Genomic DNA, 26,163 nt, shown 5'->3' with positions numbered 1-26,163 from the left:
AGAAACGGTCTCAGCTTTAGAAAACCAAGATCAACACTTCTATATGTAAACTTAAGGTAACTATCACTTTGATAGTTAGAAAGAAATACCTACTGCTAGGGCATAGAGCTTTTATTAGCAATTCCATTTTTATTCATGGATATAGCAGTAGTGTGATAAATAATCATTTACAACTACATAAAAGAAAGAAATATTTCCAAAAAGCTATGGTTTACCTACCAGTCCTTAATTCTTGATTAAAGAAGAATTAAAATTCTTTAGCAAGAAGAAGGTAAAAATGTCCAGAATATATTAATAATTTTTCAGGTTCACATCAGAGGGAAGCTGATGATTTTTCACAAATGTCTCTTATTTAGTGGTAAATAAACCCTTGGACAGACTCTGGGACACTTACTTTCACAATTCAAGCCCTTACCTGTTAGCTAACAGCACTGGTTAGATCCTAAGTACTAAGCAAGGATGTGCCATGCTATTTTGCTTTGGAAAAATTCAGGGCTCAAATTAAACCAGGCTAAAGGGCCTTAGAGCATTCTGAAAACTTGCTGTTCAAGTTACCAACAGCTAGGACCCAGTGTGTAAATATCCTTCCGTCCTCAGAAGCAACCATCTACCTGGCTCCCATCTGAGAATTATAAAATAAAACCATTATTTTCCATGCTCTAAAACATTACCTTCACCAATCTTTATCAGGGTCCTGGACACAAGCTTCTTTCCAAGTTTCTTTTACATTCTATCCTTCCTTTTAGGACAGATACATTCCTAATTACTGATCTACCAAAAATGCCATAAACCAATGCATGGTCTTCAAAGAGAGCCATATAGACACATTAGACTTCTATTATTCAGAGCTTCTGCACCAACCATAAAAAGAAGTTATTAAACAGGCATCATATTTAGTTTTACTGGGGAAAACTCAATTTAGTTCTCTTTTTCTTCCTATAAAGCTTCATCATATGCTGGAACATAATACGTTCCAACCATCTGTGGTAGGTTAATATTGATTTCCCTATCTTCAATAGCACATTTAAGATCAACAAGCTTTAAAATGTTTAATTTCTAGTGATTCAATGGATTTTTTTTTTTGCTAATAGCAGAAAGTTATTTTTAGTAAATCAGGATGTTTTGACATTTCGCAAAATAGTCTCTGGACTTGAAGAGGAATTATTATTTAAATATTTTGCAGTGAGAGAAGTCTCATGATTCTGTACCTCAGACTACTTTGCAATATCAATACTTGTGAGAGAAAGTCTTGCACTGTACTTCACAGCAGAAAAATCACTGTGCTGTGAGCACAACACCATTGATCCCACCAGACTTAATTCCTCTCGAAGGCCACAAAGTGATTGCTTTCTATGAACACTTCTTGGAATTCTCCTGAACAAGGATGGCCACAAACAAAACAAAATCAAATTATGTGAAGTGAATTAGAAAGTAGATTACATTTACTGCTAGGGTGACCATTTGGCGCAGTTTGGGCAGTTCAGTTTATGCTGATTATTCCAATGTAATAATTAATATCATCCCCTTTCACTCTCGAAAGTGTCCTAGCTTAGGTGATGAATTATATGGGTTCCCTCTTCACTGGAGACTAAAAAGACTATTCATTTACTTCATTGAGGTTTCTAACTACATGGAAGCCCAGATTCCAGATGTCTGTAAAGTATACTTCATCAGGTACGAGGAGAAATGATGCTAGATTTCATTTCTGACTGGGCTGACAAAATCTGTGAAACAAAAATACAAGTGTCCCAATAAAAAATGCTGATGCCTTCGAAATCTCGACTGTGGTTGATTCATACTGACTTGCTGCAGTTTAGTGCTTTGTATTCATTTTATGCTTTTCTAAAACAGGGCTTCTCTGTGAGTCATAACAAATTAATGAGAAAAAGCAAATAACTATGAAAAACATTTTGGTGGAACTAATGGGTCTAAATATTACTTTCATTAGCTTTTGACTGTTCATGTTATAGATAAGCATCCCCGTTTGGGTTAACTTTATGACAATAACTAATATTCCTAGCTAAGCTGTCCAGAGAATCAAGCAATTGCCTTGTGATTTTAATCAATGTTGACATCAAGAGAGAACATTCAGACCCCTGAAAGTCTCCTCTTTTACTATATTAGAAACAGTCATCTGAATTCTTTGAGCAAATATTTCAACTCTACTTTTCACCTTGCCAATATAATCATAATGACGGTGATTACAAATAATGTGACTACTTTTATGAGTCGCTCCGAAAATAACAAATCAAAGTAGTCATCATTCATGTCATAAACAAGGACACTTAACTACTGTTAGGAGAAGCTAGATGTGATCTTTCTCAAAAGAAAAATACTTTGACCAGTTAATTGGGTCAGATTGCCTCGCTTTAACCTATTCTCACAGCAGGCAGAGTGAGTCTCTAAAAACACCAACGCAGACCTACTAGAGAATGGACTTGAGGACACGGGGAGGGGAAGGGTAAGCTGGGACAAAGTGAGAGAGTGGCATGGACATATATACACTACCAAATGTAAAATAGATAGCTAGTGGGAAGTAGCCGCATAGCACAGGGAGATCAGCTCAGTGCTTTGTGACCACCTAGAGGGGTGGGATAGGGAGGGTGGGAGGGAGGGAGACGCAAGAGGGAAGAGATATGGGGATATATGTATATGTATAGCTGATTCACTTTCTTATAAAGCAGAAATTAACACAGCATTGTAAAGCAAAAACAAACAAACAAACAAAACACCAATCAGATCATACTGCTCCAGGGCTCAAAACTCTCCACTGGCCTGCCATCTCACTAGAATAAACACCTGCCATCCTTCCTATGACCCACAAGGTTCTGCAAACCTCTCAGACCTAATCTTCTACCTCCATTGTCTTCCTTCCCAAAGGTGCAACATGCTGGCTGGTGTCTTGCAATTCCTTAAACTCACCCAACCAACGTGTATCCATCTCAGAATTGCATTTGTTATTCCTTTGGGCTGAACTGTCCTTCCCCAGATTCTAGTATGGCTCTCTTTCCCCTCTCCTCCCTTAATTTAGAAGTCTGCTCAAATATCTTCTCATTAGAGAGGTTTACAGTAAATATCCTACCTAAAATAGCAATCTCAGACCCTACCATCACCCTACACGTCCTTTCCTACTTTATTTTTCTTTACAGCACTTCTAGCTCATGACATTGCGTTATGTGTTACATGTTCGTCTGTTTATTATTAGCTTCCAACCACTAAAATGTAAGCTCCATGAAGGCAGAGACTTTGTCTCTTTTGTTCAACTACATCTCTCTGGTGTCTGGACTAGTGTTCTAAATGAATAGTTCTAAGGCCTACACCATCAGTGAACTGATTACATTAAATATAACCTGATCATCTAGAACTATTTCCAAATTTTGTGTTGCCATATTTTGGTTTCTGAATCTGAAGCCCACAGCTTTCCCACTGCACATGATATTTAAATCAATTTCCTCTGAAAGGGTATTTCATGCAGTGTTGGTAAGAGTATAAACATACACAAACCTCTTGGGAGGGAAATTTGGCTGTATATATATTAGAACTAAAAACAACAACAACAACAGCAACACCAAAACATATGTCGACTGAATATTTCCACTTCTAGATATCTATTCTGTAAGAATAAACACACAAGTGTATGAAGGTATGTGTGCAAGGATGTTCATTAAAGCACTCTGCATTTTTCAAGCTTGTGTTACTTCTATAATTTAAACAAACAAAATATCTTCCCTAGAGAGTAAGGTCTAAGCAACTACTAAGGAGAGCAGATTACAGTCTAATTGAAAGTGAGGTGTTGGGCTCCCCTGGTGGTGCAGTGGTTAAGAATCCACCTGCCAATGTAGGGGACACAGGTTTGATCCCCGGTCCGGGAAGATCCCACATGCCGTGGAGCAACTAAGCCCATGTGCCACAACTACTGAGTCTGCGCTCTAGAGCCCACGAGCCACAACTACTGAGCCCGCGTGCCACGGTTACTAAAGCCTGCGTGCCCTAGAGCCCGTGCTCCTCAACGAGAGAAGCCACCACAGTGAGAAGCCCGCACACTGCAATGAAGAGCAGTCCCCGCTCGCCGCAACTAGAGAAAGCCAGCGAGCAGCCATGAAGACCCAACACAGCCAAAAAAACAAAATAAATAAATTTTAAAAAAAGAAAGTGAGGTTTTGAAGGGTAGTGCTGAGTAAAGGACTGCTAATCTCACTGCCAGAATCTGGGAGGCCTCAGGGTACCTGCCATACCTACTAGCCCTTTCCAAGAGGTTCCTTATAATTACAGGGTTTGTACCAGGTAAATGGCAGGCCTAGACACAGCTGACTGGACCAGGGAAGGGCACCTGTCCCAAAGGCAACTGATCAATTGGTTGACAGTGGCCTGTCAGGTGGACAGATTCTAGATCTACACCTCTAAGGGGCACGCTCAGATTTCTCTCAGGTAGTTTAAACATGGGGCACACCCAAGGAAGTCAGCAGTTGACAATGGGGCAAAAGCCAACTGAAACACAGACAAGACAGGCAGAAGCAATGTGACAGCAGACAGGGCACAAGGGTACAGAAACCGGAAGTGCTGCACTGCCATTCCTGTTCTTCAGTGAGGCTAGGCTGCTCCTGGGCTCTGTCACCCTTCCTTCCCCAGGTAAAATGAGTCCTCTTTAAACTATATTTTACTCTCTATTATTGTAATCTGAAGGAGTTTAACTAACAGAACATTAAATTGAGGACTGGATTAAGCCTTTTAAGGGCTTAACCTCTGAAAAGGTGATGGTTCCCTTTATAGCCTCTAATTGTGTGTAATTCAAAATAAAAATAATATAAAACCCACAGTAAGTATAACCAAGTCCTGATAAGTCCAATTTGTTTTCTTTGGTCATTTAATAAAATAACAATTTTTTTCAAAAAAAAATTTTTCTACAGACCTACATTAGTGCTTAGCTTGCCTGCTAGGTAAACCAGTATTAACCAAGACAAAGGTGGGACTGGAAAGTCCTATCACAGACCAAAGCACCTTGCCTACTACAAGTCAGGACACCAGTCGACTAATGACTTCCAGTGGTAGACAGACAGCATATTAAAAAAATTTTAATATGTTCTTATATTTTAAAAAATGGGTCACAGAGAAAAGAAGTAAGCACATGAGTAAACAGTATTTTATTCCCTAAATGTCCCTTAATGTTTTTCGATGCTGTTAGAAAATTACAGGAATATATTCAATTATTAATTGAAAGTCCAGGAAGGTTAGGATATTTAGGTACCGAAGATTCAGAGAAATGAAATTTAAAATTTTCTTTTAAAACACCAAATACAAAAGTAACTTTCTTCTAATCAATTATTTACTAGTCTTCAGAGGCCACACAGTAGCAAAGTCTTGAGCCCTGCCACTTCCACTCTTTATATTATTCATTGCTGCATGATAGAGGCATAGTGAAGGGGCCAGAAAGGGATGCACGTCCAAGTGTCAGTTTGCAGGATGGAACAAAGAACCTAGACTTTGCACACGTGGGTTGCAGCAGTGGGGAAAAAAGGTATAAACCTACTGCATTCCCGTATCCCCTTTTCTCACCCTTCAATCCTGTACCATTAGCCCTCTTTCTAGCTCAGCTTCTCCTCTGTGAACCCAATATTTACATTTACTGAGGAAAGCAAGAACCCATCCTTTTTTTCCGAGAGGTCTGTTGTAGGACTTCTGGTTGCACAGAGGTTTCTTTTTTTTTTTTTATGTCTGAACAAGCTTTGCAATCTCACGTTGTGGACTAGTCAGCTAGTGAGCAATAATGATACATCTGAATGAAATTTGTGTTACCTTTGGATTATACTATAAAATGTATCTCTTGGCATTCCTAATCCTGTTAGATTACTTTAGATGAAACTTTTGCCTACTTTATTGATCTTTCGTTTTGTTTTTTAATAGCTTTACTGAGGTGTAACTCATATAACATATGATTTACCCATTTAAAAGGTAGAGCTCATTGTTTCTAATATATTCATAAGAGTTGTGCATCCAGATCATGGAATGTAATCAATAATATAAAGGAACAAACTATAGGTGCACAACACGGAGGAACCAAAAAACACTATGCTAAGTGAAAGAAACCAGGTACAAAGGGCTACATATTGTATATTACCATGTAAATAAAATTTCTAGAAAAGGCTAACCTATAGAGACAGAAAGCAGGTCCATGGTTGTGTGGCATTGGCAATGGGGAATGATGGGAACCAGCGTTAAGGGCAAATCGGGTGAGGGAATGTTTGAGGGTAATAGGAAGGCTCAAAAACTAGACTGCAGTGAGGGTTGCACAACTGCATACATTTATATTAAAGCTCACTGAACTGTATATTTAAAATGGGTGAATTATATATATGTATATATGTATATAAATTATACCTCAATAAAGAATTTTTTAACATCTTTATTGGAGTATAATTGCTTTACAATGGTGTGTTAGTTTCTGCTTTATAATTGAATAAAGATTTTAGAAGAAAAAAAGACCAAACAAATACTCATGGATATAAACTAAACATACCATACCTCGATAGCTCCATTGATACCATGCAGGCTATTAATGATTACTTAATCTGCACATGAAAATGTTTGCCATTCATTACTGCATCAGCAAGTTCTCAAACTGTTTGGTCTGAGGACGCCCTTACATTCTTAAAAATAACTGAGGTCTCAAAGAACTTTTATGTGTATGTTAGATGTCAATATTTATCATATTAGAAATTAAAACAATTAAAAAAATCTTTAGTGATTCAATGTAAAATAACAATAATAAACTTGTAAGTTAACACAAAGAACATATTTAATGAAAAGTATAGCTGTTTTCCAAAACAAGAGAAAAAGTAGTGAGAAGAGTGGCTTTTTTTTTTTTTATATGTTTGGCAATCTTTTTAGTATCTGGCTTAATAGAAGACAGCCACATTCTCTTATCTGCTCCTGCCTTCAATCTGCTGCAATATCATACATCATGCAGCCTCTGGAAAACTCCACTGTACACTCATGAGAAATGGCAATGAAAAGGCAAATAACACCTTAGTATTACTAGGAAAGTAGTTTTGATCTCACAGAACCCCACAAAGGGTCTTGGAAATTCCTAGTGGTCTTTGGGCCATCCTTTGAGAACTGTTGGTCTAGATTCTGCTCTAGACCATTTTAATTGAGGTTCATTTTTAATGAGATTACTTAAACTGTATTGTCATTAATACAAGCTTTTTGGGAAAATGGGATCAAAAAACTTTCTGAATATAGTTTTCAAAGTATATTGAATCCCACATTGTACAGACTTGGCTGTAACTTAAAGTAAGCAATCAATATGAGACATATCATGCTACATCAATATTTACTTGTTGAACCTCAAACATTATTCTAGACTTATCAGCAAGCAGAATAAATAAGATGTTACTACACATTGTTAAAACACCTGATTGTTACAATGTTATTTTTTAAAACTACTGTTTTTTTCACTGATTCAGAAGCTTCTGTTTCACATTCTTTTCCATCTTCCCCCATCTCTATTATAATAAAAGCTCCCCCTTAGTTCCTGTGTTTGCTTCTAAAACAACAAAATGTTATTGAATTTTTTCTAAAATGAACCTTGACATCATAACCTAAAACAATCATACTGATTTCAATACCTGAAAAACAGTTATTTAATGGTCTTTTTTAAAATGTGGTTAATTTCAGCTTAATTAATATTTATTTCTCTTGTGCTTCCCAGTAAAGGATAACAATACCATCAGTCAGTTTATTTACGTGTTATATCCTGAAATGGTTGATGATACTCACTAAAGATGTACCAGTTCATTTGGAAAGTCTCCAAAGGTTTGAAGACTTCAAAGACACCTCTTTGGATTGAAATGTACTTTCCATGTGATGTGATTTAAAACTCAACAAAAATCTAGATATTTACAACCTAAACTCAATAAAAACAAAAAAAAACAACAAAAAAACCCAGTTTAAGTTCTTACTTTACAATATCTCCTTCAAGAGCAATCACTCTCTTAATGATCTTCTGTTCTGGGTTTTTAGGAGACCTAGAAAAAGATAAGGTTACATAATCAGTTGTGTCTGTTGTTTTAAGAAAATGAGAAGAAATTTTACAAGAAAATATGCTATATTAAAGTCATTACAGGATCCTTTGCAACCATGACATGACATCAGTCCTACTTAGGTCCCAAGTGAGATAGAGCTAAGAGTGAAAGAACTCTTATTTTAAACCTCTGAGGGAAAAGGATCACACTGAAACTTTTCAAAAACTAAAAAAAAAAAAAAATTAATAAAACCCCAGAAGTATAAAGATTTTCATTATTAAATCTAAGTACCTGTAGGAAAGAGGATTCATACATAAAATAATTAGGCATTTCTTTAAAATGATAACATACTTAAGTTTCTTCATTTTATTTAAAATAAACAGAGGAGTTTGATTTAAACAAAGAAAACAATGAAGAGAGGAATTTTTTTGAAAAAAAAAAACAATTAGGAAATTTTTTTTTTTTTTTTCCATGTTGGTTTATTTCTAACAAAGCACTTAGACCAGGCCCACCCAGAGGAGAGGATGTCACTTCCTCAAGGACTTGAAGTTTGGGGCTGTTCTTAACCCCTTGGTCCCTTGCCACATTTCCTACTTAAAGCTGCTTCTGACCCTTGTGCCAAAGGATCAGTTGGAGAGGGGCAGGGGCCAGCCTTGCTGGAGTCTTGTCACTTGTACTCGCATCTTTCTACAGAAGCACAGAGGACACAGTGTTTGAGGTCCCCCTAAACTCTGTGTTTTCCTTCCTCCAAGACCCTACTCTCTTTGGGGCATAACACTGGACAGTCCTGGAGAGAGAGGCAGATGCAGGGAGAATCTGGGGTTCGGGTTTTAGGGTATGGTAGAGCTTGATGAGGAGGGACAAGGGGAGGAAATTCTTTTAAAGCACAACTAGGTTTAGCCATTTAAAGATTATGTAATTCAGAATGCTAAGACAAGACTAAAAGAAATTGATAGGTTCTGATATACTTAATGCAGACATCATTTATTTTAATCTATGATTAGTAGCTTATGGTAAATGTTTACTTAAGGTAATACTATTTACTCAAATAAATACTCCCCTCCCCTTCTCTTCCCTCCTCCCCCCACTTACTCTATCTCTGGGATTCCTCACTCTAGGAGAAGCCATGTCTGTTTCTCAGCAGTCCTACTGAGAAACTCATTTAGTGAGGAACTAAGGTTGGCCAACTTTCATGTGAATGAACTTAGAAGTAGATCCTTCAACACACTCATAGATACAGAGAACAAATGGGTGGTCGCCAGGAGGGAGGGGAGTGGGAGGTTGGGTGAAATAGGCAAAAGGGATTAAGAGGTACAAACTTCCAGTTATAAGATAAATAAGCCACTGGGATGTAATATACAGCAAAAGGAACATGGCCAATAATATTTTCATACCTTTGTATGGGTACAAATGGTTACTAGACTTATCGTGGTGATCATTTCCTAATGTATGTAAATGTCCAATCACTAGGTAGTACACCTGAAACTAACACAATATTGTACATCAACTACATTTCAATTAAAAACAAGCAAACAAACAAACAAAAACCAGTAGATCCTTCAATCCCAGTCAAGTCTTCATGAAGTGCAGCTGTGGCCAATAGCTTCATGGCAACCTCATGAGAGACCCTGAGCCATACCACCCACTGAAGCTGCTTCTGGTTTCCTGATCCTTAGAAAAATGTGTGAGATAATGTTTGTTGTTTTAAGCTGCTAGAGGTTACACAGCAATGGATAACTCAATCTTAGTATGTTCAATTTCCTGCCAATAACATTTTTAGTCTTTTGATTTAACATGTGTTTCAAGAAACAGCTCACATATCACATAAATGATCACTTAAGATGTATTTAAAAATCAGAGATAGATAAAAATATTTTCAATTCAAGTCACATTTTGAATTGAATTACCTTTAAAAAGGAAGGTAAATGGACAAATACTAAAAAGATTAAATACATTCAAAATGTAATACTTTGCCAAAGGAAATATGCAGTTTCAATAAGATTTATATTTCACATTATATCTTGCAGAGAAAACAAAATCATCTAAACCATTTGAGTCTACTTGTGAAACTTAGTGACATAACTTTCCACTAAATTAACTATTAATATTCTTTATTTTAAAAGGAAATTTGATCAGAGTTTTTGACTGAACTGTCCCCTTCACTGAATTGACTAAACATTATATTTCTATAAATTTAATGTCATTTATGTACAGCTAGAGTGAGGGATCTGGGCACATTCAAGATGACAGAATTCATATCTTCTGTGCAGGGTTACTTATAGATCTTTAGAAAAATTTGCCCCCGTGTCTCTCTGTTTAGATAACCAGAAATGTATAAAAAAAATTCAACCTCAGTGATCACCAAAGAATTGTATATTAAAACAATAGGACACCACTTTCCTATTATATTGACAAAGAAATAGTAATAATGCTATTAATACAGTTTGTTGTTGAGGATTTAGTACATGTCCTAAAGTACAGGATCATGTAACATACCTTTTGGTAAATAGGTTAAGATTTTATATTCTCTTTAACATATCAATTATGCTTTTAGGAACGTATCCTTATGAAATGGTTGTGGATGTATACAAAATTTTAGCTACATGGATGTTGTCTATTTTAAAAAAGAGAGAAACAATCAACAAGAAAAGATTGGTGAAATAAATTATAGTCCATCCACATTATAAAATATTCTTCAATCATTAAAAATGACGCTATAAAAGAATTTTTAGTGATGTGGAAATGTCAACAGGATACATAGATTTAACATGCGAGCTAGAAAATTTATGTGTACCATGACCTTGCTTCAGTAAGTATAAAGAGAAAACGTGCATGCAACTGTACTGGGAAAAATTAGGAAGGATATAAAGCAAAAGGTGGGGGGCATAGTTCTGTGTTTGATAAAACACATGCCTGGATTTTTGGTTCAGATTACTGGGAAGTCCATTAGAAAATGACAAATATTTGTGTCACATGATGTTAACTGAGAAGAAACGTTCCAAGACAGGAGTGAGACCTGAACTAATTATCAAGTCTCCCCACCTAATATTGATGCGCTATTAACATTAATGAAATAACATGAAATGCAACCCTTATCAGCGTAAAATAGTATTTATGCCACAACCTTTAAGCTTTTGAGATATACTTGAAAAGTATTTTATATTTTAAAATAACCTACATAGTAAGATCATGAGGCAAAATAGAATATACAAAGTGAGCTACGTATATAATTAAAGTCTTATGAATTACTACTTCAAATGTATCTATAAATTTTAATGTAATATTAATCTCATGAATCTAATCACATGATTCAAAATTTTTTAAAAAGGCTATTACTAACATTAATCCCATTACTGTTCAAAATCTATAACTATATTTTAATCATTAGGCTGCTGAATGCATTACTTGGATGTAAGTACAAGTGGTACGAGAGTTATTACAGATTTACACTGTGAAGGTCACTGAACTTCCCTTTGTCTACATTTTCTTGGCCACTTGCCTGTCTTCTAGAAGTAAGAAAAATAACAAGTGAAGGATTACGCCTTACTTTAGGGACACGATGTATGCTGCCCAATAAAATTTGCATTTAAATTTGAAATTTTAGTGTTTTCATAATAAGCATTGTTTTACAATATTTATTTCTGGAGTCTGAATTTTAAGCATTCTGTTTTATGCCAAAGATTTAATTAGGCAAGGTTCTCCAGAGGTTTGGACAAGATGCCTAGAATCGTCTCTCTACTGCGTAGGTCTCAGTAGATCAGTTTGATGTGGCAGACTTATCTCTAACAAGAATGGTTGTGGGGAAGGGTGAAGGGTTAGCATAGACATAATAAGATTCCTGTGTTATGTAATGTACCTCTCCTTGAATTTCACTTCCTATCTTGATAGAAGTGTTGCCATTTTTACCCTGTGACAAGCCAACAGAGCCATGTCTTCAGTCTCATAACCTTTGTAGCTAATTTCATGTTTGTGTATGTTCCCAAAAGGTTGTTATTTTGATCCTGTTTGGAACACTGGGAAGGTGCTCTGGAAAACTCAAGAGAGACCCTCTTGTGTTCTGTGGGAATGAGGAGATTAGCAAGTATACCACCCTCTCTGCTGGTACACTTGTGCTCATCCTGATGTCAGACATATACCTGAACCCTGTGTCTGAGCACGTTCACCCTTCTCCCATTTATAGTAAAATTCTAAAACCTCCCTCTGTGGGTTGTGTAGATTTTTATATTTATATGGTTCAGGATTGGCCCAGATTATTATAGAATTCATCTCAGGATTAGAAGTCACCTTGGCATATATCACAGAAAGGTCTAAATTTTAACTCTTCATTAATGAGGTAAAACTAAGAACTAATATTCTAGGAATGACCTATAATAGACTATTTTTTATACTGTCGAAAGGATGGACATGCATTAAATCAACTAATTTTACATCATCAAAATGGTAAAAAAAAAAAAAAAAAGTATTGCTACTTTATTATCAAAATGAAAATGAAAAGTCCACACAACAGAATAAAAAGTCATGAAAAACCTTAGCAAACGATAGCTTCTCTTCTTTTCTCTCTCTCTTTTTTTTAATTTTGGAAAATATTGCCTGGGTTTCACATGATTTTCATAGGTTAGAGCTAGAAAAGGCCTATGAGTGTACCTAGTCCTTTCCTGGCAATATTCAGTCTCACCCATTCTCCATGGCCTAAGGGTTTCTGCTTGGGCGCCTTGTGTCCTACAAATGCATGGACTGGGGGACATTGGAAATGGAATCTATGGTCACTGTTCCACCTTTGGTACAGACAGCTGCTGACTGTAGGCAAGCCCAGTAAACAATCTGGGTCTCATTTTCGGAGAGATAAGGCTAGATCAGAAGTCCTAAACCAGAAGTCAGACAATCAGATCTAGCTTGTAGAAATGTTTTGTTTGGTCCACACATCATTTATTTATTTATTTTTAATCTGGAGCTGGCCAAACAAACAGGAGACTTCACATAAAAATTCTAATTTCTTGTTCCTCTTAGAAAAATACAAAGATCTGGCACCCCAAGCCTACATTCTTCCATGAAAAGAGTCCACTGGATCTGAGAAGCAGATCCTGAGAAGTTGCCCCAGTGCCAACAGCTTGTTTCATGTCGGTCTCAGTGTCTGAGGACACATGAGTTTGGGAACCCCTAGAAATCTTGATGATTTCTTCCACCTCTAGCATCATATAACAACTGAGAGAACACATGAAAACTCCAGCAGAGGGTCTAACGCATAGTAGGAAATTGGTAAATCTTACAGGCATCTCTTCCTAAAATAAATTCATAAAGGAGATCAATTAACTGGACACAAGCAAATCGTTAGGATTTTTTTTTAAGACTTACATAGACAGAATATTTATTTCAAAAACCCTCCAATAATTTCAGAGTCTGTTGCATTAGAGGGCAAGAAAGGCATTTTTAAAGGTTTGGTCAAATTTTATTACACAATTAACTAAAGAAACATGAAAACTAAATATAACTGTATTCATATTGGAAAGTCACATGTCAGTTTTAAATTAAATGGGTGTTATCTGTAGAATCATGATAAAAATGACTTTTTTCTATGTTAAATTCTGTATTCTTGCTTCACTATCAGTAGTAGCTCGAACTTTGTGCAAACAGCCCCTTTTATAATGATCTATTTTCTAAATTCAATGCAGTTTTATTAATTAGCACTCTAAAAGTTCTTACTTAGGTCAGCATTTCAGCTACATTTTTGCCCCTTGCAGACTTCTCTTTGTATCATGTGAATCTTTGAAACTTAAAAAAAAGAAATTATCAAGACTTTTTTGTTGCTCTTTGGGTTTATTCTTGAAATCTTCACAAGTGTGAAGCTTATAACCTCAGATACAGTTTCAGAAAAGTGTATGTATGGGACTTCCCTGGTGGTGCAGTGGTTAAAAATCTACCTGCCATTGCAAGGGACACGGGTTCAATCCCTGGTCCGGGAAGATCCCACATGCCATGGAGCAACTAAGCCCATGAGCCACAACTACTGAGCCTGTGCTCTAGAGCCCGCAAGCCACAACTACTTAAGCCTGTGTGCCTAGAGCCCACGCTCTGCAACAAGAGAAGCCACCACAATGAGAAGCCCAAGCACCACAACCAAGAGTAGCCCCCACTTGCCGCAACTAGAGAAAGCCCACTCACAGCAACGGAGACCCAATGCAGCCAAAAATTAATTAATTTAAAAAACAAACCCAAAAAACCTATATGTCATAGAATAACCTTTAAAAAAAAAGTGTATGTATGTGTGTATATATGCAATTCCTAACAATTACTCTTGCTCAGATATCTCATAAAACGCTCCAATCCAAGGGACTCATTGTTAGGAAAGTGAATTACAGATGAGGTGGCAAGAACCCAGGTTAATGCTTCAAATTTTTCTTCTATGATACCATATTTTCTTACATAGGGAACAGGTCTTGGGGGAAGGGAAATCCTGGGAAAGGATCACCATCAGGCAGGGGCAGAGGGTTGTTATGTGTGTAGGAAATCCTAGTGGGAAGTGAGTAGAATTTCAGAGCACTGGGGACAGTGCTCTTGGGCAGACATATTTTGTGGGTGGGGATGGGGTAAGGAACGGATGGCTTATTCTCTCAAAGCAAACCCTCGCCGAATCAGGCTCCTGAGCAGTAGCAATATGATCCTATAGAGACCCTGAGAGATTCCAGTCGGGGTTCTAGTGATCCAAGAATGTAGCAGCAGGAACAATAAGCTTATGTTTCCGATTTATGGCAGATAATTCCTTATACAAATAAATATATTCTAATAGTACTTATGAAACAACAAAAGCATGAACTTTAAAGAATTAAACTGTTGTCTATTGATAAACATTTTCTTGGTTACATTTAAGAGTTGTCTCACCGTCACTAACTACGATTAGAAGAAGTTTAATATGCAAATAGTGACAACTTGTCTTATTAGTAAATCAGCCTTGATTATACAAAATCAATTAAATGTGTATTATGACTCTAACTTCCGTAACTGAAAAAGCTGAAATGGTTTTGTAATTGACTGTTTTGATTCTGAAAAATAAATGTCTTCACTTAACTGTGAAAAATCTAAGAAATTTAGTATAATCATAACAATGAGCTAATTTCTACCAATGTTTATTAATTCAAGCATTTCAAAACACAGAACACTGCAATATTCAGTTGTGAACATAACTGCACTTACACTTCACTGTCTAGAATTGTATGTAAATGAATATATATAGTACATACATAAAATATATAGCACTTATGTAATACACACGTGTGTTTGTGTGTATATTCCACCATACAATATGGAATCATACTATTTAAAGAAACTCCTCTGAACTATAAAGAAAATTCTGGGCTGAAAAATACATTCCCTCATTTATTTATTTTATAAATTTGTGTTTTCACACATTGAATATGCTTAAAGTTGACCATATCTGTGGAAGTGGAGATGAATACCTAACATAAATATAGACTATTCTTTCAGTATAGACTCTCAAAGTGCAGACATTCATATAGAAATACTACTACTCTGTCCCCAAAGTATGCACTCAGGAGTGTCTGAGCGGTTTTTGCTGTACTCAAGACAGGTTTTACCCCTCTAGCCGCACTATCTCATTGAGTATGACTTTTTTGTAGAGTACCACTTAAGGCTATGGAATAAAACAAAATTAACTGGTCTTCAAATGAATTAAAGCCATCAGTCTAGTCTCATAACCCTAATATCATGATTAAGCTAACTGGATTTATACTTTAAGCTTTAAACAGGTTGGGAAATGGTGCCACATACATGCGGTAGGCTTGAAGAATATACAAACAACAGAACTTGAAAGTGTAAGCTATTGATATTTTCCATATCAAGCCATATTTATATGCATGAATATGGCACAGAAAAAGCAGACCAACTGAAATGCAAAATGAATAAATTCAGTTCTCTGTATCCCTGGGTTCTGCATCCACGAATTCAACCAACCACAGGTTGAAATCATTTGGATAAAAGAGAAATTCCAGAAAGTCCCAGAAGGCAAAACTTCAATTTGCCGTGCATTGAGCACTACACTAAATCCACTGAATCGCGTGATGTGTAGGCTGCTGCAGCCTCCTGCCATTCCACAGACACTCAGTCTCTCTCTAGCACCTAGTCGTTTGAACACTGTTCACCCCTCATCTTGTTCGTTGGCTGCTTATGCTGTAGGCACCCTTCGTTTCTGTGAAGCAAATGGCTCCTAAAAAGCCATTAAGTGGTCAAAGCATCCCTCAAAGGTTAAGAGGGAGCGTAAAGTGCTTTCTCTCGAAGAGAAAATGAAAATCCTAGATCTTTTGAAAGTGTCATGTCGCTTGCCAAAGTGGGCAGTAAGGTCGGTAAGAATGAACTGAGCATTCACACAATAAAGGAGAAAGAAGCTAAAATTTGCGGAAGTGTTAGTGCTTTACCTACAATTGCAACAATAGTCTCTCTGGTTGATGTTAAAGTGCTTGCGAAGACTGAGAAAGCATGAAGTGTGCGGCTAGAGGACATGCCACAGGAGTGTATCCCTGTTGATGGCAAAGTTATGCGTGAAAAGCATTTCATCTCTACGAGCGTTACTGTGAAGGGGCTGGGGAGAGCGAGAGGAAGGAGATGAAGGCTGCTAAGGGATGGCTGGCGAGCTACGAGAAGATCACGGGAGAATCAGCATTGACTGATGCCAAGCGTCATCAGTGCCCCCAGAAGAGCTCAAGAAATTCATAGAAGAGAAAGGCTACCTTCCAGAGCAAGTCTTCAATAGTGATGAAATGTGATGAAAACCCCAAATCGCCTGCCTGTGTTCTGGCAACACAACAAGGAGGCTTGGGTGATGGCCATCTTGTTCTTGGGATAGTTCCACCAGGGCTTCATTCCTGAAGTGAAAAAATACCTCGAAAAGAAGGGGCTGCCATTCAAGGGCCTCCCCATTGGCAATGTTCCCAGCCACCCCAAAGTCTCTGCTTCACCGACAAGAATGCAGAAGTGATGTTCCTGCCTCCTAACACTATGTCACTGCTGCAGCCACTTGATCAAGGCATCATCAGGTGCATTGAAGCAACTTACACTTGCCTCACCTTCAGGAAGACTTGTGGATTTATGGAAGAGCTTCACAATTACAGAAACTATAGATGTCCCAATGCCCAAGACAGGAGTGCATGTTGGGAGCCATTATGGAGTGAGGTTGTCTATGATTTCAGGGGCATCCCCGCTACTGATGCAAAAGTCAGGAATGTTCCAAGGGAATTTAGTGGGGAAAGCTTCTCTAACATGATTGGGGACAATGTTGAGGAACACCTAATAGCATAGAGAAACTTTTACCAACAAGGAACTCAAAGATCTGCTGAAATCCTCTATAGATGATGACGATAGTGATGCAGAAGACTTAGAGGAGGCAGAACTATCAGTTTGGATGCTTGAAAAATCTGTAGCAGTTTTTTTTTTTTTGACAGTTTCATGCATTAAAAAGGACATGAGCTTCAAGTATGATTCTTTGATGGAATGAAGCCTCTGTATTACCTGAGGGATAATGATGCGCCTAGAACCACTGCAAGATTTGTTTGATGATGAAAAGAAAAGAAGAAACAGCTTCCTATAACAATGTTTCTAACTAAAGCACCTGCAGTTGTGAAGCTCTGGCCTTCAAGCTTGAAGATCCTCAGCCCTCAGCCTCTACAGATCCTGACATTAGTATCACTGAGCCTCCTCCAAAGTCTCAACATCTGCAACTGAAACCCAGTTCATCCTTCTGATGTCCTGCCAGAAGGTTCAAGGTAGCCTGGTGTCTCACCATTTACCTACAGTGCCAGACATCTCATCCCCTCACCCCATCAGCGTGGTAAAATAATACAACAATCATCATTGTCGTCGTCATCACCGTCATCATTATCATCATATGAGGGTTATCAAGAGAGAATAATCAGGGTTTTGATGAGGGTTAACACAGTGTGTGTGTGAGTGTGAGAGAGAAGTGAATTTATATTTTCTCTGTTTATAATTATATTTTCTATATGTACTTGTATTTTAAATACTCTGTGTTTTATTCTATATATTTCTCTTTCAGGTCATTAAATGAAAGCAATCTGTAAGTATTCAAAGAAAGAAAATGTTACATTGTTGCTGACATGTACTGTGCAGTTAGGCCTGCCATGGTTGCATCTGCAGTGAATGTATACAGATTTTTCTTGTCATTATTTTCTAAACAATACAGTATAACAACTATTTACATAGCATTTACATTGTATTAGGTATTAGATGTAATCTAGAGATGATTTACAGTATACAGGAGGATGTGCATAGGTTATATGCAAATACTACCCCTTTTTATGTAAGGGACTTGAACATCTGTAAATTTTGGTATCTGAAGTCCCCCTCGGATACCGAGGGACAACTGTCCTAGTATGTAAGAGCTGAAGTGAGGACATTTACACCAATGCTCATACAAGACGTTAGTGGTACCTGCAGTCACCTGAAAAAGGCTATTGGAAAATGGCACAAGGATCATCCTGTCTCTAACTTAGCTCACTCACAAGTTTGCCATGATATTGGTCATATTGTGATGTGTGAGATGCCAAGCTCAGGGCAGGGGACATCCTAGTAAAAGTGAGGAACAAAGACAGTCTCAACCATTTTACCTGCAGCCAGCACTTAGCACCCACCCACTTTTTCACCCATAATTCATTTCTAACCAGAATGAATAACCAAATATCTGGAATAAATGAGACAGAATTTTTATCCTTATAAATACAAAAATGAATACTTTACCTATGGTGCATTAAGCTTTTGAAGTTTGCCTAATTGAGCCCAACAGGTGCTTGCAATGGACAGAAGCTGTTAAATTCACACGTGCCGTTCAGAGGTGTGCCCTCCAAACAACATGGCCAGAATGTCTTCAATGTAACTTTCTATGACCAGATAAAAAGGTGACATATAAACTGATGTACTAAACCCCGGCCCTTTTATCTCATGACTGTGGTTACCATGTGATACTTTTCAGGGTCAGGCAATAAATAAATAAAGAGTCAGATGGGAATGGGGGTATTTCAGTGGATGCCAGCATGAGAGCGGAGGGTGGCGGGTTGGGGGGTGGGTTTACAACTGAGAACCAGACAGGCCAACATACCTCTCAGTAGATACCAGCATGAACTGAGGTCAAGCTGTCCTTCCCCTGATGCTAACACAATATAAACTCCCCAAAGCCAAGATACTACTCTGACAAGATGCAGAACCATAAACAGACTTAAATTGCTCTGAATTGCCTCAGAAGGCTCTTAAGTTTACCTCAGCTTGAAAATACTAGGTTTTGTTAGCAATAAGAAACTTAAATCCAGAAACAGCAAAATAAAGGTATATACTTTTGCATACTTGGTTTTTATGGCCTGAGAATTTGCACCCATTCCATTTTCTTTCTTCTACTGCATATATCTGTGGATTACCATTTCTAGTTACCGTGGTGACATGCATTATTAATGTATCTACTGTGCTGCAGATTCAAAATTTCCTAGTAAAACTGAGTTAGGTGTATGCGTGAGGAGAGGTGAAATTCCACACAATCAGGGAAACTATCCTAATTTCTCTAAAATGCTCGATCTCATGGAGGAGGTTGACAACGTAGAAGTTAGAATATAAGTACAATATGAAGCTTCCTGGCTCATTTCTGTTCTAACCCTGTTGGACTTATTAATTTTTAAAATACAGTACTATTGTTTTGAGGAGGAATTCTGTTAGGTTCCAATAACGACACACAATTTGCTCCCTTGAAAGTGTCAACATTATGCCCCCAGTAGTACACTGAATAGCATTCATGAACTGTCTTCAGAAAAAAATACATGAGGTTTGGGATTCTGATAAATCAACTCAACCGGTCACCTCTGAAACCAGCATTATCTTCTACTTGCTCAGCTTGATGGCCACTTATATAGCTCTAGTTTCTAAGTTATCAGAAACTTTTTCTTAGTATTTTATTTCCTGCTGTTTATACTGCAATAACTTGTTACTATGATAGTTTATTTATGAAGCTTTAAACTAAAAAAAATGCTACCATTAAATCAGATGTTTAACTCCTATTTGTTTCTAAGCCTCCTAGTATTACCTCCTTCCTCTCTGCTGGGTGGAATACACAGAGTTACAGAAAGGGTAAGAGTTTAGTGTCTGATAAGCTAGAAGGGCTTACATTTAAAATGGGTTTTTAGTGGCTGAGAATAAATGTCTGATAAAAGGAGGCAGGTTGAGGATGGTACTTTGGAGGGGTTAAAAGAATTGTGAGAGATTGTAAGGGAATTTTGGGGACAATAGAAGGAAAAAGGGGGAGACTATTTCCAAGAACTAACAGAAGTTACCAAGTTATTAGGGTAAACCAAGCCACAGAGATACAGACCACCAGGTAAGTAAGAAGAGAGTGCAGGGCCAATAGATGCACCAGAGAAACCACTTGAAGACAGAAGACGCTTAGAGTTGCTAAATTTGGTTTCTAGCCAAATTGGTTTAACAGAGCCTCAGAATCCGACAAAGTCAGTTATGCTGTTGTTACAATCTCATGACTGTCCTTTCCCATTAGGTTATCCTGGAAAAGTTTTATCCTTTGTAAGAAAATTCAGAGGTCAAACTATCCCTAGTTGCAAGTGTTCTAGATACAGAACACCAAAGGAATCCCGTTTCAAAAATTACAACTATATCTCAATCTGTGATGCATTCTTTCACAAGGCTAAAGATCACCTTGCTATTTTTAGTTGACTGTATACAGTCAGCAATAACTATAAAATATGTTCAGGTATGTCTTTTTAAATAAAAACTGAGTATGTTGAGGCTACAATTTGCCAGATGATTTACCTTTTCTATCATTCTTTAATATATGGTAGACATGTTTTTTCTAGTCCATAAAGCTTTATTACAAATAATGGGGACCCACTTAAAATGGAATATACAGTGTCTACCCACATTTGCTTTTCCTTACAGAAAACCACTTTGATTCTACTTTAAAAGACGTTGATTAATGTGAGAAGGCTTGCCTGCTTTTGTGAGCCTCAGTCCTCTAATTCTGTACACACACAAAATGGACTCTAATCTCTCCAGCTGTCACTTTGTTGCTCTTCGTGAGCTGTACATTTCACAGGCTCTGAAACCACTCTACAGCTCAAACATGATCAACGGCTTTCCTCAAAACCAGAACAGCAGTGAGAGATTATTAAGTCAAAATGGAAGCACACTCTCCTCTTCATGTGTGCTGGAAATTCACAGGGGGCCTGATTTCCATATGGCTCCCACAGCTGAAGCTTAATGAATATCTTCCAGACACAGGTATAACCATTAATAACTCTCAAATACTTCTACAATGGAGTAAAACAAGGCCAAATAGAATTAAGGGAAATAATCTCCAACTGGTCTTACATGCCTATCAGTTAAATGCATGAAGGAGGCTTTGATTTAAATAAGAGCAGATTCTCAGAAACATATGCTCACCACCCACCATTCTTCATCTGAATGGTAGAAATTTATGAGTTTCATTTCACTGTAGCAGGGGAGCTTTGCCAAGAAACAAGAGCACAAACATCAGTGATTAAGAAAGATCTCCAGTATAGAATACGTTTTCAGGGGGCTAATCTTCTTTGGAGTGGGTTTATAGGCAATGGCATCATGTTTTGGACTGACCACATGGAGAGATGTTTTCACTTATGCAACATTATTAAACTTTGTTTGGGACTTTTAACTAACCTAAGTCTACACCCTAAAATAAAATGCCTTTCTTGAAAAGATATAACAAAATCACAAAAATACTTCTCACAAAAATCCTGATTCAGCTTCCTTTAAAGATGTATAACCCCAAAGCCTTACTGATGCACACCACCGTATCTCTCCCACCTTTTATCAGCTCTTTCTTGCCACTACCATCTGTTTGCTTGCTTTTTTCCAGCGCATTGCCCATCCCTCCAGGCTGTTCACTGGCACTCAGATGCCTCCCTCTAATTCTCCATCCCACCATCCAAGAAATGCCCCGGGCCATTTCCAATTCTTCTTCCCAAAGCTTTTCTTCATCACTACCCCTGTATACTTTGGACACTATCCTCCTCAGATATAATTTTTTCAATGAGATAATATCTAAGTTTCTTCTGGCCTTCTCTTTCAAACACAAGTATTTCCTCTTACACTGTTTTGTGTTATACATAGGAGGAAAACTTTCTAAACATCTCATCTTTTACAATCACCATTCCCTAAACCCTTATCATTCCAGGCTTTAAAGATTTAAATACAATACTCAGAGGAGTTATATGATGAAGATGTAGCTAATTCAAGTGTTTCTGGAGATAGCCTCATCCACCAGAGGGCAGACAGCAGAAGCAAGAACTACAATCCTGCAGCCTGTGGAACAAAAACTACATTCACAGAAGGATAGACAAGATGAAAAAACAGAGGGCTATGTACCAGATGAAGGATAAAACCCCAGAAAAACAACTAAATGAAGTGGAGATATGCAACCTTCGAGAAAAAGAATTCAGAAAAATGATAGTGAAGATGATCCAGGACCTCGGAAAAAGAATGGAGGCAATGATTGAGAAGATGAAAGAAGTGTTTAACAAAGACCTAGAAGAATTAAAGAACAAACAAACAGAGATGAACAATACAATAACTGAACTGAAGAATACACTAGAAGGAATCAATAGCAGAATAACTGAGGTAGAAGAATGGATAAGTGACCTGGAAGACAGAATTACAGAAGTGACCTGGAAGACAGAATGGTGGAATTCACTGCCATGGAACAGAATAAAGAAAAAGGAATAAAAAGAAATGAAGACAGCCTAAGAGACCACTGGGACAACATTAAATGCAACAACATTCTCATTATAGGGGTCCCAGAAGGAGAAGAGAGAGAGAAAGGACCAGAGAAAATATTTGAAGCGATTACAGTCAAAAACTTCCCTAACATGGGAAAGGAAATAGCCACCCAAGTCCAGGAAGTGCAGAGAGTCCCATACAGGATAAACCCAAGGAGAAACACGCCGAGACACATAGTTATCAAATTGGCAAAAATTAAAAACAGAGAAAAATTATTAATAGCAGCAAGGGAAAAACGACAAATAACATACAAGGGAACTACCATTAGGTTAACAGCTGATTTCTCAGCAGAAACTCTACAAGCCAGAAGGGAGTGGCATGATATACTTAAAGTGATGAAAGGGAAGAATGTACAACCAACATTACTCTACCCAGCAAGGATCTCATTCAGATTCAATGGAGAAATCAACAGCTTTACAACAAGCAAAAGCTAAGAGAATTCAGCACCACCAAACCAGCTCTACAACAAATGCTAAAGGAACTTCTCTAACTGGGAGACATGAGAGAAGAATAGGACCTACAAAAACAAACCCAAAACAATTAAGAAAATGGTAATAGAAACACACATATCAATAATTACCCTAAATGTGAATGGATTAAATGCTCCAACCAAAAGACACAGGGTTGCTGAATGGATACAAAAACAAGACCCATATATATGCTGTCTAAAAGAGACCCACTTCAGACCTAGGGACACATTCAGACTGAAAGTGAGGAGATGGAAAAAGATATTCCATGCAAATGGAAATCAAAAGAAAGCTAGAGTAGCAATACTCATATCAGATAAAATAGAATTTAAAATAAAGAATGTTAAAAGAGACAAGGAAAGACACTACATAATGATCAGGGGATCAATCCAAGAATAAGATATAACAATTATAAATATATATGCAACCAACATAGGAGTACCTCAATATATAAGGCAACTGCTAACAGCTGTAAAAGAGGAAATCGACAGTAACACAATAATAGTGGGGGACTTTAACACCTCACTTACACCAATGGATAGATCATCCAAAATGAAAATAAATAAGGAAACAGAAGTTTTAAATGACATAACAGACGAGATAGATTTAATTGATATTTAAAGGACATTCCATCCAAAAACAGCAGAGTATGCTGTCTTCTCAAGTGCACACGGAACGTTCTCCAGGATAGGTCACATCTTGGTCAGAAATCAAGCCTCAGTAAATTTAAGAAAATTTAAATCATATCAAGCATCTTTTCTGACCACACGCTATGAGATTAGAAATGAATTACAGGGAAAAAAAACGTAAAATACACAAACACATGGAGGCTAATACGTTACTAAATTACCAAGAGGTCACTGAAGAGATCAAAGAGGAAATCAGAAAATACCTAGAGACAAATGACAATGAAAACACAATGATCCAAAACCTATATGATGCAGCAAAAGCAGTTCTAAGAGGGAATTTTATAGCTATACAAGCCTACCTCAAGAAAAAAGAAAAATCTCAAATAAACAATCTAACCTTACACCTAAAGGAACTAGAGAAAGACGAACAAAGAAAACCCAAAGTTAGCAGAAGGAAAGAAATCATAAAAATCAGAGCAGAAATAAATGAAATAGAAACAAGGAAAACAATAGCAAAGATCAAATAACTAAAAGCTGGTTCTTGAGAAGATAAGCAAAATTGATAAAACCATTAGCCAGACTCATCAAGAAAAAGAGGGAGAGGACTCAAATCAATAAAATTAGAAATGAAAAAGGAGAAGTGACAACAGACACCGCAGAAATACAAAGCATGCTAAGAGACTACTACAAGCAACCCTATGAAAATAAAATGGACAACCTGGAAGAAATGGACAAATTCTTAGAAAGGTATAACCTTCCAAGACTGAACCAGGAAGAAATAGAAAATATGAACAGACCAATCACAAGGAATGAAATTGAAACTCTGATTAAAAATCTTCCAACAAACCAAAGTCCAGGACCAGATGGCTTCACAGGTGAATTCTATCAAACATTTAGAGAAGAGCTAACACCCATCCTTCTCAAACTCTTCCAAAAAATTGCGGAGGAAGGAACACTCCCAAACTCATTCTATGAGGCCACCATCACTCTGATACCAAAACCAGACAAAGATACTACAAAAAAAGAAAACTACACAACAATATCACTGATGAATAGAGATGCAAAAATCCTCAACAAAATACTAGCAAACAGAATCCAACAACACATTAAAAGGATCATACACCATGGCCAAGTGGAATTTATCCCAAGAATGCAAGGATTCTTCAATATATGCAAATCAATCAATGCAATACACCATATTAACAAAGTGAAGAAGAAAAACCATATGATCATCTCAATAGTTGCAGAAAAAGCTTTTGACAAAATTCAACACCCATTTATGATAAAAACTCTTCAGAAAGTGGGCATAGACGGAACCTACCTCAACATAATAAAGGCCATATACGACAAACCCACAGCAAACATCACTCTCAATGGCGAAAAACGGAAAGCATTTCCTCTAAGATCAGGAACAAGACAAGGATGTCCACTCTCACCACTATCATTCAACATAGTGTTGGAAGTCCTAGCCACAACAACCAGAGAAGAGAAAGAAATATAAGGAATCCAAATCAGAAAAGAAGTAAAACGGTCATTGTTTGCAGATGACATGATACTATACATAGAGAATCCTAAAGATGCCACCAGAAAACTACTAGAGCTAATCAATGAGGTTGGTAAAGTTGCAGGATACAAAATTAATGCACAGAAATCTCTTGCATTCCTATACACTAATGATGAAAAATCTGAAAGAGAATTTAAGGAAACACTCCCATTTACCACTGCAACAAAAAGAATAAAATACCTAGGAATAAACCTACCTAGGGAGACAAAAGACCTGTATGCAGAAAACCATAAGACACTGATGAAAGAAATTAAAGATGATACCAAAAGATGGAGAGATATACCATGTCTTTGGATAGGAAGAATCAATATTGTGAAAATGACTACACTACCCAAAGCAATCTACAGATTCAGTGCAATCTCTATCAAATTACCAATGGCATTTTTTACGGAACTAGGACAGAAAATCTTAAAATTTTTATGGAGACAGAAAAGACCCCGAATAACCAAAGCAGTCTTGAGGGAAAAAAAAAGGAGCTGGAGGAATCAGACTCCCTGACTTCAGACTATACTATAAAGCTACAATCAAGACAATATGGTATTGGCACAAAAACAGAAACATAGATCAATGGAACAAGATAGAAAGCCCAGAGATAAACCCACGCACCTATGGTCAACTAATCTATGATAAAGGAGGCAAGGATATACAATGGAGAA

At 37.2% G+C, this 26,163-nt stretch overlaps 1 protein-coding gene across 1 annotated transcript in view; it reads right to left on the bottom strand.

Moving 5' to 3' along the window:
• IMMP2L (inner mitochondrial membrane peptidase subunit 2) overlaps positions 1 to 26,163 on the bottom strand; it is a 910,414-nt gene that overhangs the window by 264,843 nt on the left and 619,408 nt on the right. Inside the window, exon 5 of the mRNA XM_004269889.3 lies at positions 7,959 to 8,024. Within this exon, the coding sequence (XP_004269937.1) occupies positions 7,959 to 8,024 (66 nt within the window). The remainder of the gene's footprint in view (positions 1 to 7,958; positions 8,025 to 26,163) is intronic.

This window comes from Orcinus orca, chromosome 9, assembly GCF_937001465.1.
Source record: "Orcinus orca chromosome 9, mOrcOrc1.1, whole genome shotgun sequence".
NCBI lineage: Eukaryota > Metazoa > Chordata > Mammalia > Artiodactyla > Delphinidae > Orcinus > Orcinus orca.
This window is presented reverse-complemented; position numbering and strand designations above follow the sequence as displayed.